Source organism: Vombatus ursinus, unplaced genomic scaffold, assembly GCF_900497805.2.
Source record: "Vombatus ursinus unplaced genomic scaffold, bare-nosed wombat genome assembly UNPS02014813.1, whole genome shotgun sequence".
Taxonomy (NCBI): domain Eukaryota; kingdom Metazoa; phylum Chordata; class Mammalia; order Diprotodontia; family Vombatidae; genus Vombatus; species Vombatus ursinus.
In genome coordinates, this window is record NW_020954591.1 from 28,598,772 (window position 1) to 28,614,623 (window position 15,852).

The window sequence follows — 15,852 nt, forward strand, 5'->3', positions numbered from 1 at the left end:
CATCCTCTTTTCCCATTCCTTTCCCTAATACACACATATACATCACCTTTAATTTTCTCAATGTCTGTTGCTATGCAAAGCTTCCCTTTGTTGTTAGGATTTTCCACTTGACTTTCCACAGTTGAATTCCCAAGGGCAGAAGCTACATAACAGTGTGCCTGTAGCTGAGTTGAAACCATGATAATTAAGAATTGAAATGGAATTTAAATATAGGATGGTTCAATAGTAGGTACATTAGAAGGGCCTGTAGTAGCAGATCTGTAAGGAACATTTAGATTAATAGGATTTTTATGTGTATTACGTGTATTTTTTATTTACTAGAGTTTGAAAAGTTGTGGGGACATCACTTCATGTATGTCAGAATCATTTAAGTTTTTAATAGATTGGTATTTTTCATTGTCATTCTAGTTGTGCAGTTAATACTATTAAGACTTGGTTTTTAAAAATCTTAAGTTTTACAGCTATTTTGACTGTTTTACATCATTTTCTTGCAGGACTTTCCTGGCTTTTCATCATTTTGACAACTTAGAATGGTATTTACTATAACAAGTCAACTTTTTTTCATAGCAATCTGTTTCTTTTAGTTATATAAGAGGAGTTGTCACTTGTAGTTTACTAATTTGAACAGATTGCATGAAAGCTAGAAATATTGAAATTAGAAAAAATATTAGGAAAATTAGCATGACTGGAAATTTAATTATTTCTGCAGTATTATCAAATCTAGTTTTTAAAAAAATGCCTATTTGGAGATCAGGAAGATTTGGTCACAGTCTTGAACTCCCAAATTCATCCGATTTTGTACATATATAGAGGCATCGTAGTATAGTGGAAAGAACAGTAAGTAAATTTAAATAGAATCCTCATCCAAGATCTGCAACAGCTAACTTGGGTAAATCACTTATTAATCTTTAAAATGAGGTAGCTGAACTTAGTTAATCTCCTCCAGCTCAACAGTTTACTCTGTGCCTCAGTTTTTCAGTTAATGCTGAGGAGATATTTCCCTAATTGTCAACAGCATACAAGGTAACAAGTAAAAGACACCTTTGTCATTCCTGTTAATAATATGTGGAATAGTAGAATATCAGAGAGGGATGGGCCTTCATAGGTTATTAACATAATTCATACCCTATCTGGAACCTCATACACAATTTTTTGGACAAATCATCCACCCTCTTCTTGAGTATCTTCATTCACAGAATTGGTGGTGCTTCATATTTTTATGATGCTTTAAAGTTGAAAAAGCCCTTTCAATCACTTAATCTTCAGAATAGTTCTGTAAGTAGTGAGGAAAGGTATTATTATTCCTATTTTACACAGGAGGAAACCAAGTTTCGGCAGATTAAGCCCAAAGACACTTTGTTATTCTGTAACCTGTTGAGTGCTTAGATGCCATGCCCACCTTAAGGTGGGCCATGTTGGCATAATCAGCATATTCTCAAGGATAGAGTATCCATTGACTTTGGTTCCCTACTTCTTAAGAACAAAGGTTCATAGATTTCAAGCTAGCGGTGACCTTAAAGATCATCCCCCTTCGTTTTATAGATGAAGTATTTGAGATCAACAGAGGGAAAGTGCCTTAACCAAGGCAGAACCAAGATTTGGATCCTGTACTGAATCCAGATCCAGTGTTCTGTCCTCTGCATGACATTGCCTCACCTTCGCAGTATCTCTTCCAGGAGTACATAAAAGAGGAGGTTGGTATCACAGCTCTTCCTGATAATTCCTAAAGTGAAGGCATTCATAAAAGGTTCCCACCCTGGATCTCACATTCTCTTATTACCCAACTCAGCATAATATTCAGAATATCAACCCCCATCCCCCAAATACACTCATTCTGATCCCATTATTTCCTTTAAATGTCCCATACACTTAGTGGAAGTTCCCAGTACCCTTTGTGGAACAGTGGAGCGACTCAGTGCAGTAAATTGTGGAAACCTGACCTGTGCTCTTTTATCTCTAGTACCCATTGTGCCCCTCCTCCCCCCTTCCTCTCTCTCTTCTCCCCACTTTCACATAGGTTATAAAGTGATAAAACTAAAACTTGAACCCAGGACTTCTGGCTTAAATTGAGTTAAATTTGAATTCTTATGTTATGTACTACATTATACTTCCATTAGACACTTAGGTTTCAATGATCTTGACAGGATGAAAATTGTCAATTCTAGAAGACACAACCCTCGTACTTGACATGTTACCACTTTAGGCAGCCTTAGTACCATGGTGCTGATTAAACTCATTATTAGCTTATTTCATAAAATAACATTGTAGAAAAGCAGTTATACAATAAGTTTATATATTTGGCAATCAAAAAGAGATTGACGCTTGGAAATTGACATTGCAAAAGTTTAAGTACTAATATCTTTTATCACTAATCATGTTATGTCAGACTTTCCCATGGTATATTATTTTCCACATTTTACAGACATAGAAACTGAGACTCAAAGGTTAAATGACTACCTCAGGTTCACAGTTTACAAATGGTGGAGTCAGGACTTGAAGCCAGTTTTGTTTTGTTTTGTTTTGTTTTACCCTAAGTCTAGTATTCATTTTGCTGTTCTACACTTCCTTAGTAAACATTCATTAGTGCCTGTGCTGGTTCCTGGGCTGCTCTACAAAGCTCAGTCCTTCACTACCTTCAGTCCAGAGATCCCTTAGAAGAACTCCTTACCCAAGTTAGCATCTAAGAAGCCTTCTAGACTAGATCTGATTCTCATAAGAGCTTCAAGTAATATTAGATCTGTCTCAGTTCAGATCTGGGTTTGAGTCCCAGGACTATCTTATACTTAGGAGTAGTTAAAGATTGAGCACATTTGGAAATCTAAAGTGTGGCTTACGGTATATTATACTTAAATCATGGTCTGATGGTAAAGGTACCATGAAAATCCTTAGCATCATGTCTAATACATAGTATACAGTCTCAAGATTTTGAAGAATATATAATGACTTCCCAATGCTTAGCACATCAAATGCTCATTCTCACCTTAATTCCTTTCTTCACGTATCCCTTGTCTGGACTGTATTCCTTTCTCTTTTTAAGACCCTTCACAAGGCCTGCTGTCACAAGACTTAACCATCAGAATCTCACTCTCTTGAACTACTTATGGCACTGATTATGTATACCTTATGGCCTTTGACCATGGACTATCTTATGTTCTCTGATAATTTCATGACTGTATGCTTCCTGATGATAATATAAATTCCTGAGGGTACAGTGTCTTATAATATTCCTTAAAAGTCTAGTACATTAGCACAGTTTTTAGTTTGTATTAGGTGCTCAATTAATACTAGTTGAACTGAATTTAGTTGTGACTACCAAACCTTAAAACTTAAACCCTTAATTTCTTACAGGATCCAAATCTTGGTTCTGCCTTGGTTAAGGCACTTTCCCTCTGTTGATCTCAAATACTTCATCTATAAAACGAAGGGGGATGATCTTTAAGGTCACCGCTAGCTTGAAATCTATGAACCTTTGTTCTTAAGAAGTAGGGAACCAAAGTCAATGGATACTCTATCCTTGAGAATATGCTGATTATGCCAACATGGCCCACCCTAAGGTAGGCATGGCATCTAAGCACTCAAGAGGTTACAGAATAACAAAGTGTCTTTGGGCTTAATCTGCCGAAACTTGGTTTCCTCCTGTGTAAAATAGGAATAATAATACCTTTCCTCACTACTTACAGAACTATTCTGAAGATTAAGTGATTGAAAGGGCTTTTTCAACTTTAAAGCATCATAAAAATATGAAGCACCACCAATTCTGTGAATGAAGATACTCAAGAAGAGGGTGGATGATTTGTCCAAAAAATTGTGTATGAGGTTCCAGATAGGGTATGAATTATGTTAATAACCTATGAAGGCCCATCCCTCTCTGATATTCTACTATTCCACATATTATTATGTGGATCCATTATTAGAGGTATGCATTTAAAAGGGATTTATGCCCTCTGCATTATTAGGTAATTTTTTTTTCTTTGATTTGAATTGCAGTGTAGTTTTAATTCAATTATAGAATTTTATACATGTAAGCAAGATTTGTCTTTAAATCTTGTAATTTTAATCTCGCTGTGATCTTAGGAATATTAATAAGAATTATTACTAGGTTTGAGAGATAGAAATGTTGTACATATGATTTCATTGAATATTCCCCTTGAAAAATAACTATTAATGAAGATGGGTACCTTGCCTAACTCAAATTAAGGTTAAGTTGCCTGGGGTCACACAACCAGTATGTGTCAGAAGGGACATTCGAACACCAGGTCTTCCTGACTTCACGGTCAACTAACTGTTTACTGTGCCAGAGGTGAAACTATTTAATCATGAAAATTGACTCAATACAGTTTACATTTCATCTCTTCAGAGGTTTCAAGTTTGTATTCTGATGCCCTTATCCTGGCTTACCAAGTTAAACAACAAAAAGGCATAAAAGGCAAATAAGAATAAAATACCATGGGCTAGGGACTGGATCTGTGATTTTATTGAAGTTCAGAGCACCCAGTGAAACTTTTCTACCGATAAAGAGTGGCACCTTCTCTGCAATTTTTAAAAGTCAGTGCCTACAGCACTGAGAGGTTAAGTTATTTGCTCAAGGTCACACAGTCAGTATATGTCAGAGGTAGGGCTTGAACAAAGGTCTAAAGCCAACTCTATTCACTATGCCATGATGCTGCCAAAACAGCACCTTTGCCTTCTTACCAAACCCCTTGATTGTTTTTTCATCTGTTTGTGAATCTATATATATCATCTTTATTGATAATAGAACCCAGTGCATAAGGTATATCTTGAAAGATCACTCTACAGTAAAAATTTCTTCATTTAGTAGAAAGGTTAGTTATAGTTAATTCTTATATCACAACTGACACACAAGTGCAAGGTTGTTGGGTTTTTTTAAATGATTAAATCAGTTTCTCTTTTTAAAATTAGGAAAATTGCTAAATTGACAAAATTAATTGTGTATGTTAATATGTGGAGCAACTAGGTGGTGCAGTGCATAGAGCACTAGGCTTGGAATGAGAAAGACTCAATCTTCATGAGTTCAAATCCAGTTTCAGGCATTTACTTACAATGTGACACCCTGGGCGAATCACTTAACCTTGTTTGCCTTAGTTTTACTTATCTGTAAAATGAGCTGACAAAAGAAGTGGCAGTTCGCTCCAGTATCTTTGCTATGAAAACCCCAAATGAGATCACAAAGAGTCAGGCACAACTGAAACAAATGAACAGCCACAGCATGTTGGTATATACACTTGCAGTAATACATTAGTAATTTTGGAGGGAAAAAGCCAGGAAGTCTTTTTGATTAGTAAAAACATTGTTGAAATTGTAATAGATTGCATGGTTATATTTCAAATGCTGCATTATTAAAGATGTAACGAGTACCTTAAGGTGAGTTACTAGAGAGATTGTTATTTATAAAAGATTTGCAGATAAAGGATGTAGAATAAGTATCTCTTGAATTACTGCAAAGTATGAATTAGTAGGATCATAGATTTTGAGTTGGAAAGGACCTTAGCATCTATTTTGTCCATCCTCTTGAATTTACAGATGAATTAACTGAAATTCAGAAAGGTTAGGTGACTCAAATTAATGAGTTGCTGTATATATAAACGAATTTAACAGGATAATCCTTAGAAAGGTATATGAGTTATAGCTTCTGGGTTCTTTAAAGGCCCTTCCAACTCTCGAGCTGTGATCCTGTGGTTTTTGTTTTTGTTTTTGTTTTTTTAATCTGTAATTTCTGTACAGTTTTGTGTTTAACATGTTAGTTAAGCATGTTAGAAAGCAGCTAGTTGGCTTAGTGGAAAGAATGTTGTACCTGGATGACTTGAGTTAAATTCTGCCTCAAATATTTGTTATTTGTGTTATTGCTGAGCAAGTTACTCAACCTTATTTTCCTCATCTGCAAAATGAGAATAGCATCCTATCTCATTGGTGTGAAGATCAAATGAGGATAACATGTAAAATGCATTGCAAATCTTAAAGCACTATATAAATGTTAGATTTATTGTCTTGTGATTCCTTACTTTGCTGTTGTATGGTATATTGAAATATTTCATTGGACACCCTTCTCAGTATAGATGGGCCACTTACTCTTTCTCAAAAATCCTTCCATACTTTCTCATTCTATGTGAGTCTTTTCAGGGTTCTTCCATAGCATATATCCACCCAGTATGTCAGAAGCCTGATTCTTATAGGTCATTTTTACATTTTATGGGTCCAGTGGAGCTCTCTTGACTGTTATCTCTTGATCTGTATGGCCTTATAATTTTAAAACTGTTTAAGTGAGTAATACTCTCATGAAATCTTTATTTATTGCTTTTGATTTTAAGGACTTTTTGGTTTACTTTTTATTTTTAAACCATATTTAAAGTGGTAATTTGTGATTTCCTCCTGTCATTACAGTTTCTATAAAGTCTAAACATTCATTTTTTTTTCCCCTGTTAGAAACCAGTTGTAATATCAGTGGAGGGGGGGGGTGGCTAGGTGGTACAGTGGATAGAGCACTGGCCCTGGAGTCAGGAGGACCTGAGTTCAAATCCAGCCTTGGACACATAACACTCACTAGCTGTGTGACTCTGGGCAAGTCACTTAACCCCAGTTGCCTCACCAAAAAAATATATAATCAGTGGAAAGTCAGGCACAAGGTAAAAATCAGGATTAAAATAATACAGCGTAATTTTAATAGAAAAATATGATTCTGGAACTCTCTATTGTAATTGTTTTCCTAATCTAGTGTATTTTCATTATCAGGGTTAACATTAAGCATCATTAGTTTTCTATATGACACTTTGTATTCTTTTTTCCTATGCAGCCTATATACTCCTATTAGCATACTGAACTCTTATTTACCATGAAACTTCTGTTTAAAAGCCTACAGACTCCCTACACTTTTGTTAATTTTGAAATACTGGATACATAATAGGCACTCAGTAAAACTTGATACTTGAGCAATTATTCTGAACAACCCTCTGCAATATAAGTTGATACTGGAGCTTGGCTCAAAGAAATTGAACAGCAGGCAGCATTCTCAGGACCAAAGGTAAAAAAGTTGGCCACAAAAATTGCTGCTAAAAGAGCTAACAGAATTTAGGCCCATTAGTGTTAAGATTATAGAAAAATTATAGTACCAATCCGTGCTCCTAAAAATGTAGTTAGAATACTGTGTCACATTTTAAGAGAAACATTTACAGGCTATCATGTGACTAAAGGAAATGAGGGATCAAGAAAGTTGATTATACATGAGATTGTAGCTAGAAAAGAAAAGATCAAATTAGAAACTTTTGCAGATAGTGGAAGAACTGTCTGGCATATAGTAGGCACTTAATAAATGTGAATTGATTGACAATTGTTGCTGCAAAAGTCCAGTGGACAAAAAATTACAGGGAATCAGATTTTGGCTTACTATTAGAACCTTCTAAAAGACAGAACAGTATAGTAATGGAAGTGGTTGCTTCGTGAACTAATGAATTCTCTATTCTTAGAAGTATTAAAGTAGAAAAGGAATGGCTATTTATATGGGGGATGATATAGAAAGAATTTTTCTTTGTCCATGAGAAGCTTCCTTCTATAGAATTATGCAGTTCCATACAAGAAAATTTTTCTTTGCAGTTTCCATACAAGACCTGACTTTTCTAGAGACTGAGGTTGTTAAGAAAGCTAAACTTGAGCCTGAAGGATAAAAGACGGACTAGTGTTATAGTGAAACTTACAGTGAAAACAAGGAAACCTGGAAGACTGTTTATATTTAAATTACTGTTAAGCTAGTTGAATAACTTAACCTGGAGATTTATTCATACTATCATTATAATTTAGCTATACCACTTTGATTATATACTTTTATTTGACATAGTCTTACTGCTGGTTCCCAAATTCAGTGACTTCAGTATTGTGTCAAAGTTTTTCTCTCTATCCTAGTATCTGCCTGCCAGCCGTCATCCTCAGTCTTCATAATTTTAATCCCTTGAACATACTGTCCACATAATTCCTCAGCCTTTTCTCTTCTAACTTCTTCCCTTTACCACTTCAACTACACAGCAACATGGTACCTTTTATTGTATATTGTAGACCAGGCCTACAGGACAGCTAGGTGGTGCAGTGGATAGAGTGTTGAGCCTGGAGTCAGGAAGACTCATCTTCCTGAGTTCAAATCTGGTCTCAGACACTTATTAGCTCTGTGACCCTGGACAAGTCACTCCACCCTGTTTGCCTTAGTTTCTTAAATGGCAAATCACTTCAGTATCTTTGACCACAAAATCCCAAATGGGGTCACTAAGAGTCAGACGTGACTGAACAACAGCAAGTCCAGGCCTGTCTCAAGTTGATCTAGTGGTTCTGGTTCAGAATTGTACTGAAATAAATTACTCATAGTCCATCTTAACACTTAACAAAAGGAACTTTACTTAGCTATAACACGGAAAGGTATTTCAGCAAAGATACAGTATTGATTCAGTTGGGTGCAGTTTCTCTGCCCTTGTATGTGTCATTGTGGTATGCAGGGATCAAGGGAGTTGCTTCTGACTTCTCAAGTACTGCCTTTTGTACTTAGGCTACTAGGAAACTATACCAGTGGCATAGTCTCTGCTAGGCCAATTAAGTCTTAAGGATAGTTTCCTTACGTACCTTTGAAGAAAAAACTTACCTAGCCAGGGTGGAATAGACCCTTCACAAAATAAAGTGCAGCTTCTGTGGCAGGGGCCTTAGTAGGTATTGCTTCAACCAGTTGCACTTATTTTATGAAATTTACTGACATTATTTCCAGGATCTTTGAATTTTGAAATTCTCTGACCACAAACTTCTCTTCTTTCACAGTCTCCTGCCCTTCTCCTCCCTCCCTTTTCTCTCTTATAAATGTTCCTTTGCCACATTCTGATAACCATTTCTGTTATTCCTCTCAATTTATATTAGTAGACAGAATTTTCTCACCTAGGAGTTCCTTATACCAATAATCTCTGTCCTTTTTGTGCCCTACTCTGGCTTCACTCCCTTCTGTTCATAAGCCTGATCTTCTTGTTTGTCACTTTTAATAATTAAGTGGCTTCCACTCAAGAATGTGTCACACAGGAACTTTCACATCCCTGACTCTCTAATTTTTCACTGGATAATCACCCACTAGTAACTGATTACTCTAGTACTGTGTCTAGGCTGCTGAGCATCAACAAAATTAGTAATATAAATGGAGCTGATTCCACCTACTATTTATTTAGTTGTAAACCTCAACTAATTGCTGCTCAGCAGTTTTCTTATATACCCCTATTGAATTCCCATGTTGAGGAACTGTTGTGAAAAGATCTATATAGATATTCTTTCCTTAGTCCATCAATGATACTCTTACTTTTCACTCCTTCTTACAGGTATCTTGGAATACCCTAGTTAGTTCTAAAATGCTATTCTACTTTCGGACAGATGTGTAATTATTAGGAATTCTTCCCTTATATCTAGCCAAAAACTGTAGCTCTTAGATCTGTCCTTTCAAGCCAAGGGCGCATTCTTCGTGAGTTGCATGTCTTAGGACAAAGTTTTGTATGCCCTGCCAACATCATACAGTAAGTACTATTTTTAATAACATTGGTGTTAGTAATCTAGTAATTTCATTAATGTGAATTCTCCCAAAGATATAGATCACAGCATTTTAATAGTTTTTTTTAATATTTTTGTAACTATTTCAATATGATTGATTTCCTTTGGGATCCTACATGTTTATTTTATGCATTTAAAAAATATTATCCTGATAAGGCATACATAGGCTTTATCATACTACAAAAGGAGGTCCATGACAGAAAAACAGGTTAATCCTAGAGAATACTTTTCCTCTAGATCACTGATCATTTTGTGGCAGTATGGCAAAAATTAGGTCTAGACCATCTGCCCATACCCTATACCACAGTAAACATCAAAATGGATATAAGACCAAAATATTAAGAATCATGCTATAAAAATGAGAGAATTCAAATTAGGTACCTTTCACAGTTATGGCTAGGGAGTGAATTCTTAGCCAAATAAGAGAGGACAGTTACCAAAACTAAAATAATTTTCACTACATTGAACTAAAAATTTTTTGCATGAAGAAAATTAGTGCAACTTTGGCAAGAAGGGATATGATCAACTGGGGGAGATCTATCTAATGTTTCTGGAGAGTCTGATATTCAAGGCATGTAAGCATTTAATCTGTATAGAACCAAAAACCATTTCCTAACTGATAAATGGTCAGAGGATATGAACAGTTCTCAAAAGAAAAATTGCAAATCATTGGCAACCATATGAAAAAAATGCTCCAAAGCACTAATAAGAAGAGGAATATGAACCAAAACAACTTCTAAGGTTTCATCTCATTCTCAGCAAACTGGCAGTGAGAAGAGAAGGGAATAATCAGTGTTGGAAAGGTTATAGAAGGGTGGGTGCATTAATGCATTGTTAGTGGAACTGAATTAGTTCTGCCATTCTGGAAAAGTTTGGAATTATGGGAAGAAAGCGTCAAAAATGCTAACATGCATATACTTTAAGAAGGTCAGTGACAAAAAGAGAGACCTCATATATACCAAAGTACCTGTTCCAGCACTTTTTGTAGTAGCAAGGTACCAGAAGCAAAGTAGATGACCATTGATGGTGGGGAATGGCTAAACAAGTTGTGATATGTGAATGACACATACAGTAATATTGTAAGAAACAGTGAAATTGGGAAAACTTATATGAACTGAAACAAAGTAAAGTAAATGGAATTAGAAAAATGATGACTATAAACAATTTAAGTGGAGAGAACAACAAAAGAATTCAAACAATACTGAGAAGTTATAATGGCCAGTCTTCTCTAAGAAAAGAAGATAAACTCCCATGCTTTTCCTCTCTTTTTATTCTTTATCATAAGAGACAACCATCCAGGAGAAGAAAATGAAGGAAGTATACATTGGGCAATGTAGGAGATGTAAAAACAAAAGATTTTAAATAATTATTTTGTATTCGTCAGTGGAGCCCTTAGTATCTTTCTTCTCAGTAAACGATTGGTCTATTTTCTGAATAATGTCGTATACACGATCCCTTCAATGAAAGTATACATTGGTAATAAATTGTAGCCTTTATTTCTGACCAGCATTGATCTCTCTCTTGCCCTTGGAGTCACCACAATTTTGATTTAGAGATTGTATTTAAATTCAACACCATCAGCTTGGCTGAAAAAAATGTGTTGTAGGTTTAGTTTCTGGTGCCAAAAAAAAATTACGTAGCAGCAAACAAACAACTTGTTCATACTGGTGGTCTTTTTTTTTTTTAACTTCAGAAAATAAAATTTTATTACAGCAACTCTGTGTACTCATTTGAGTTAATACAGTGATTTATGTAAATCATTAAAAAAATAAACCTTATGCTGAATTGGGAAAATGTAATGTAGAAGCACAAGAATTTGAAATCTTTTTTTTTTTTAAGACTTTTGGTTCTTTGGATTTTTAGGAAATAAAACTTTTTAGTTAACTTAATTGGCATGTGAAATTTCTTATCTAAAGTAGATTAAGTTAGCTACTACCTATCTGTATTATCACATACTGCTTGCCAAGTATCATTTATTTTGCTAACCCTGTTTCCTGAGGATAGCCACTCAATAAGAATGTTCTTAACAAGAGTATTCTTCACCTTCTATGTAGCTGATTAAAAACTTATAGCTTATGGAGCCATTTTTCATGCCTCAGAAATTCCCAGAAGTTTCTTTCCTATCTGAATTGGTTCAGAAATAAAAAATGCCCAGTCCTATCTAGTCAGAATATCTTGATAATGCTCATGTCATCTTTGTTAGTAGCATAGACATCACATGAAAATGATCCAAATCACTTTGAATTTCACTTTTATAAATAACACAGTTTAAACTAGCAATTAATATTTTATTTGTATATCTTTTAGGACATTTCTGATTCATTTGCATCACTGAAGAGCATCTCTAGAAGAGGAAGGAAAAGATGGGTGTGAAAACATTTACTCATAGTTCCCCTTCCCACAGCCAGGAGATGCTTGGAAAGCTAAATATGCTTCGAAATGATGGACATTTCTGTGATATCACTATTCGTGTCCAGGACAAAATCTTTCGAGCACACAAGGTGGTACTGGCAGCTTGCAGTGATTTCTTTCGCACCAAACTTGTTGGCCAAGCAGAGGATGACAGCAAGAATGTATTGGATTTGCATCATGTGACAGTCACTGGATTTATACCCCTTTTGGAGTATGCTTATACAGCAACTCTGTCAATTAACACAGAAAATATTATTGATGTCTTGGCTGCAGCCAGCTATATGCAAATGTTTAGTGTTGCCAGCACCTGCTCAGAGTTCATGAAATCAAGCATTTTATGGAATACACCCAACAACCAACAAGAAAAGGGACTAGATGCTGGGCAAGAAAACAATTCTAACTGCAATTTTACCTCTCGAGATGGTAGTCTTTCTCCAGTGTCTTCAGAATGCAGTGTGGTAGAAAGGACCATTCCTGTCTGCCGAGAGTCCCGGAGAAAGCGTAAAAGCTACATAGTTATGTCTCCTGAAAGTCCACTTAAGTGTAGCACACAGACAAGTTCTCCCCAAGTGCTAAATTCTTCAGCTTCCTATTCAGAGCCTAGAAACCAACCAGTTGACTCTTCCTTAGCTTTTCCTTGGACTTTTCCATTTGGAATTGATCGAAGGCTTCAGTCAGAGAAGGTTAAACAGGTAGAAAATCCCAGGACTTTAGAACTACCGGGCCCATCTGAGGCAGCTAGAAGAATGACTGATTATGTGACATGTGAGAGTACAAAGGCTAATTTGCCTCTGGTTACTGAAGAGGATGTACGGGTCAAAGTGGAAAGGTTAAGTGATGAGGAAGTTCATGAGGAAGTGTCCCAGCCTGTCAGTGCATCTCAGAGTTCCCTGAGTGATCAGCAAACAGTGCCAGGAAGTGAGCAAGTTCAGGAGGATCTTCTAATTAGTCCCCAGTCTTCTTCTATAGGTATAATGTCTTTTGTATTTTTACATGTTGTAATACTATAGCTGTTGATAATGGCCGTTACTGTCATGCATTATTGGGAATATGTGGGATTTTTTCTTTTGTTGTTGACCAGTTCGCTACCAGTTGTATTTGTTACTAATTTGTTATTTTAAAAGAAAGTGCAAATGAGTGGATTTTTATGGAACAGTAGCAGAGAGTAGAAAGGAAGTAACAGTAAGGTTTCAAGCATGACTGAATACCATAATCATAGAGTGAAAAAAAATTCAGTAAGTCTTTAAGTGGGACATTTCTTCAAAAAAAAAATCCTTATGGATCATAGATTTAGACTTATGCAGTACTTTTGTGCTTATTTTGACTAGTTACTTCATTTTTCATATGAGGAAGTGTTAAGTAAATTTGCCCAAGGTCACCCAATTAGTAAATTACATAAATGAAGAATTTTAACACAGATCTTCTGTGTACCAGCATTCTGTTCACATTACCTTTGTCACTGGTATTTCAGATCGGTAATTGTTGAGTGACTATGTGCCAAGTACTTATCTAGAAGTTGTAGAGAATACAAAGTAATATAAGAAATAGTTCCTGCACTCAGGGAATTTACAGTCTTTTGGAGGATGCAAGTCATAGATATGTGAAAGACTAAATTTAACAGTACAAGCATTAAATACAAAAACTAAAACATTAGTCAGAAAACTATATGCTTACCAAGTAAATGAAATAGGGATAATGAGTGGAACAGATTGGCCAGAGCAGAGAGTTTTTTGTGGGGAGTAGTGTGAGATAAGGCTTAAAAGATAAGTTGTTGCTGTATTACAGAGGGCCTTATTACCAGACTCAGGAATTTGGACTTTTTTCTAGAACAGTAGAGAGCCTAATTGTTGATCTCCTTTTCCTCTCCCCCCCCTTTTTTTTTGCCCTTTGAAGCAAAAGAATGACACGTGAACATTGTTTAGAACCAGTTAGAAAGACAACAGTCCAGCTGTAAGATGGTAAAAGACTTGAACTAGAGTGGGAACAATATAATTAGAGAGGACAAGATGGATATATAACATTATAAAATAAGATTTCCTAAGACTTGTTGATTGGATATGCATAATAATGATAGTTCACTGGAGAAAGCTTAGAGGCAAAGAATTTAACTTTAGGGAGCATTTGAGGAGTGACAGAAACTAAATCAGCAAAGGAAACAAAAAAAGGAGTGAACCAGAAAAATTGAAGGAGAATTAGAATAACGTAATGTAATGGATGCCAAGAGTGATCAGTTTGAAAGAGAAAGTTGTTGGTCAACAGTCTTAAAAATTACAAGAGAGCCCAAGGAAAATGAGAACTAAGAAGTCATCGTTAATTTTAGTTTCTGGTATTTTCATTATCAGTCATCTTTTAACATCCTGCTTGGGAATTTGGCTCAAAATATCTGCTCAAGATGGCATAGTGGGAAGAGTGCTAGGCTTTGAGAAAAGAAGACCTGGCTTCAGATACCACCTCCCACATTCAACAAGCTAGGTGACACTGGTTGGGCAAGTCATAAAACCTCTGTGGGCCTCAGGCAACTTCCAAAGATTTTTCAACTCTTTGTAAACTGGTTGAAGTGTTTATTTGGGGAGGGTGTTCCCAAAATTGGGAATTTCATATGCTGAAATCATAGCTTATTTATGTATTTACCCAAGAATTTCTGGTCTTTCTTTTTTTTTAACTCCTCTGCCCAGGGCCTCACTTTCTCATTACCAGTATTGCTTTTGTCCCTACCACTACTAAAACATAACCAGTGACTTCTTTATTTCCACATCAGTTTGATGTCCTTTTCTCATGCTCATTTGACCTCTCTGCCTTTAAACTCTATTGACAATCATTGACAATCACATTGTCCATTGTGGTTTTCAAGATATACTTCTTACTTTTGTAATTATACTTCTTTCCTAGTTGTTCTTCTTGAAGAACACAAGAAAGATCCCTAACATTCTGTTCTTGGCCCTCTCTTTGCACTTTCCCATGACATCTCCACCATTTCCATATATTCTGTTGTCATATAGTTAACTCAGTTTAATTCAATACACAGTAATTGTTCACCCCCTTGCAGTATACTGCATTAGATTCCCATAACTGTATCTCTTGTCCAAATTTTTGACCTGATATCCAAACCAAGTTTCCTTGACTCAGTGAACTAACCTTAGTCCTTTACTGGTCAGCATTTTTTTTTAATTGGTGACTTGAATAAAGACATAGAGGGCATATTTGTCAGATTTGATGATGATACAAAACTGGGGGAAATAACATGGTGGTTAACGTTCAGGATTCACAAAGATCTCCAAAAATGAGATTAAGAGACTGAATCTAATTAAATAAATGTAATATGTTTAATACTTGGTTTTCAAAAATTCATTTCACAGGCATAGAAAGTACCACTGAACTTTGAAAAAGATTTAGGGATCTTAGTGGTCTACAAGTTACAAGTCACTGATATGAAATGATAGTCAAAAAAATCTAAAAAAATCTAATGCTCTTCTAATAGAGATATAGTATATAGAATGAAAGAGATGATAATTTCTTCATATATTCTGCCCTGATCATACCAAAGTAATAGTCTTTAGTTATGGGTGCCAGTTTTAAGAACTACTAGACATTATATCCGAAGAAGAAAACAGGATGATAGGCCTAAGTACAAAAATAATGCAGAAATCAGTTGAAAGAAATGGGGAAATTTTAACCTAAAGGAGAGAAAACCTGAGAATTGTCTTCAAATATTTGAAGGGCTGATATATGGAAGAGAAATTAAGCTTGCTTTTTGCCTCAGAGAGCAAAACTAGGAATAATGGGTTGAAGTTGCAAAGAGACAAATTTAAGCAGGTATAAGTGAAAGATTCTGTATTAAAACTATCCAAAAGTGGAATGGAATCCAAA

General features: G+C 35.5%; 1 protein-coding gene across 6 annotated transcripts in view; it reads left to right on the forward strand.

Annotated features, from left to right (window-relative positions):
• Positions 1-15,852, forward strand: part of ZBTB44 (zinc finger and BTB domain containing 44) — a 115,546-nt gene that overhangs the window by 77,836 nt on the left and 21,858 nt on the right. For all 6 annotated transcript variants that reach the window (XM_027877671.1, XM_027877670.1, XM_027877673.1 and 3 more), the window contains one exon: positions 11,881-12,954. In XM_027877671.1, the coding sequence (XP_027733472.1) occupies positions 11,937-12,954 (1,018 nt within the window). In that variant the 5' untranslated portion in view covers positions 11,881-11,936. The remainder of the gene's footprint in view (positions 1-11,880; positions 12,955-15,852) is intronic.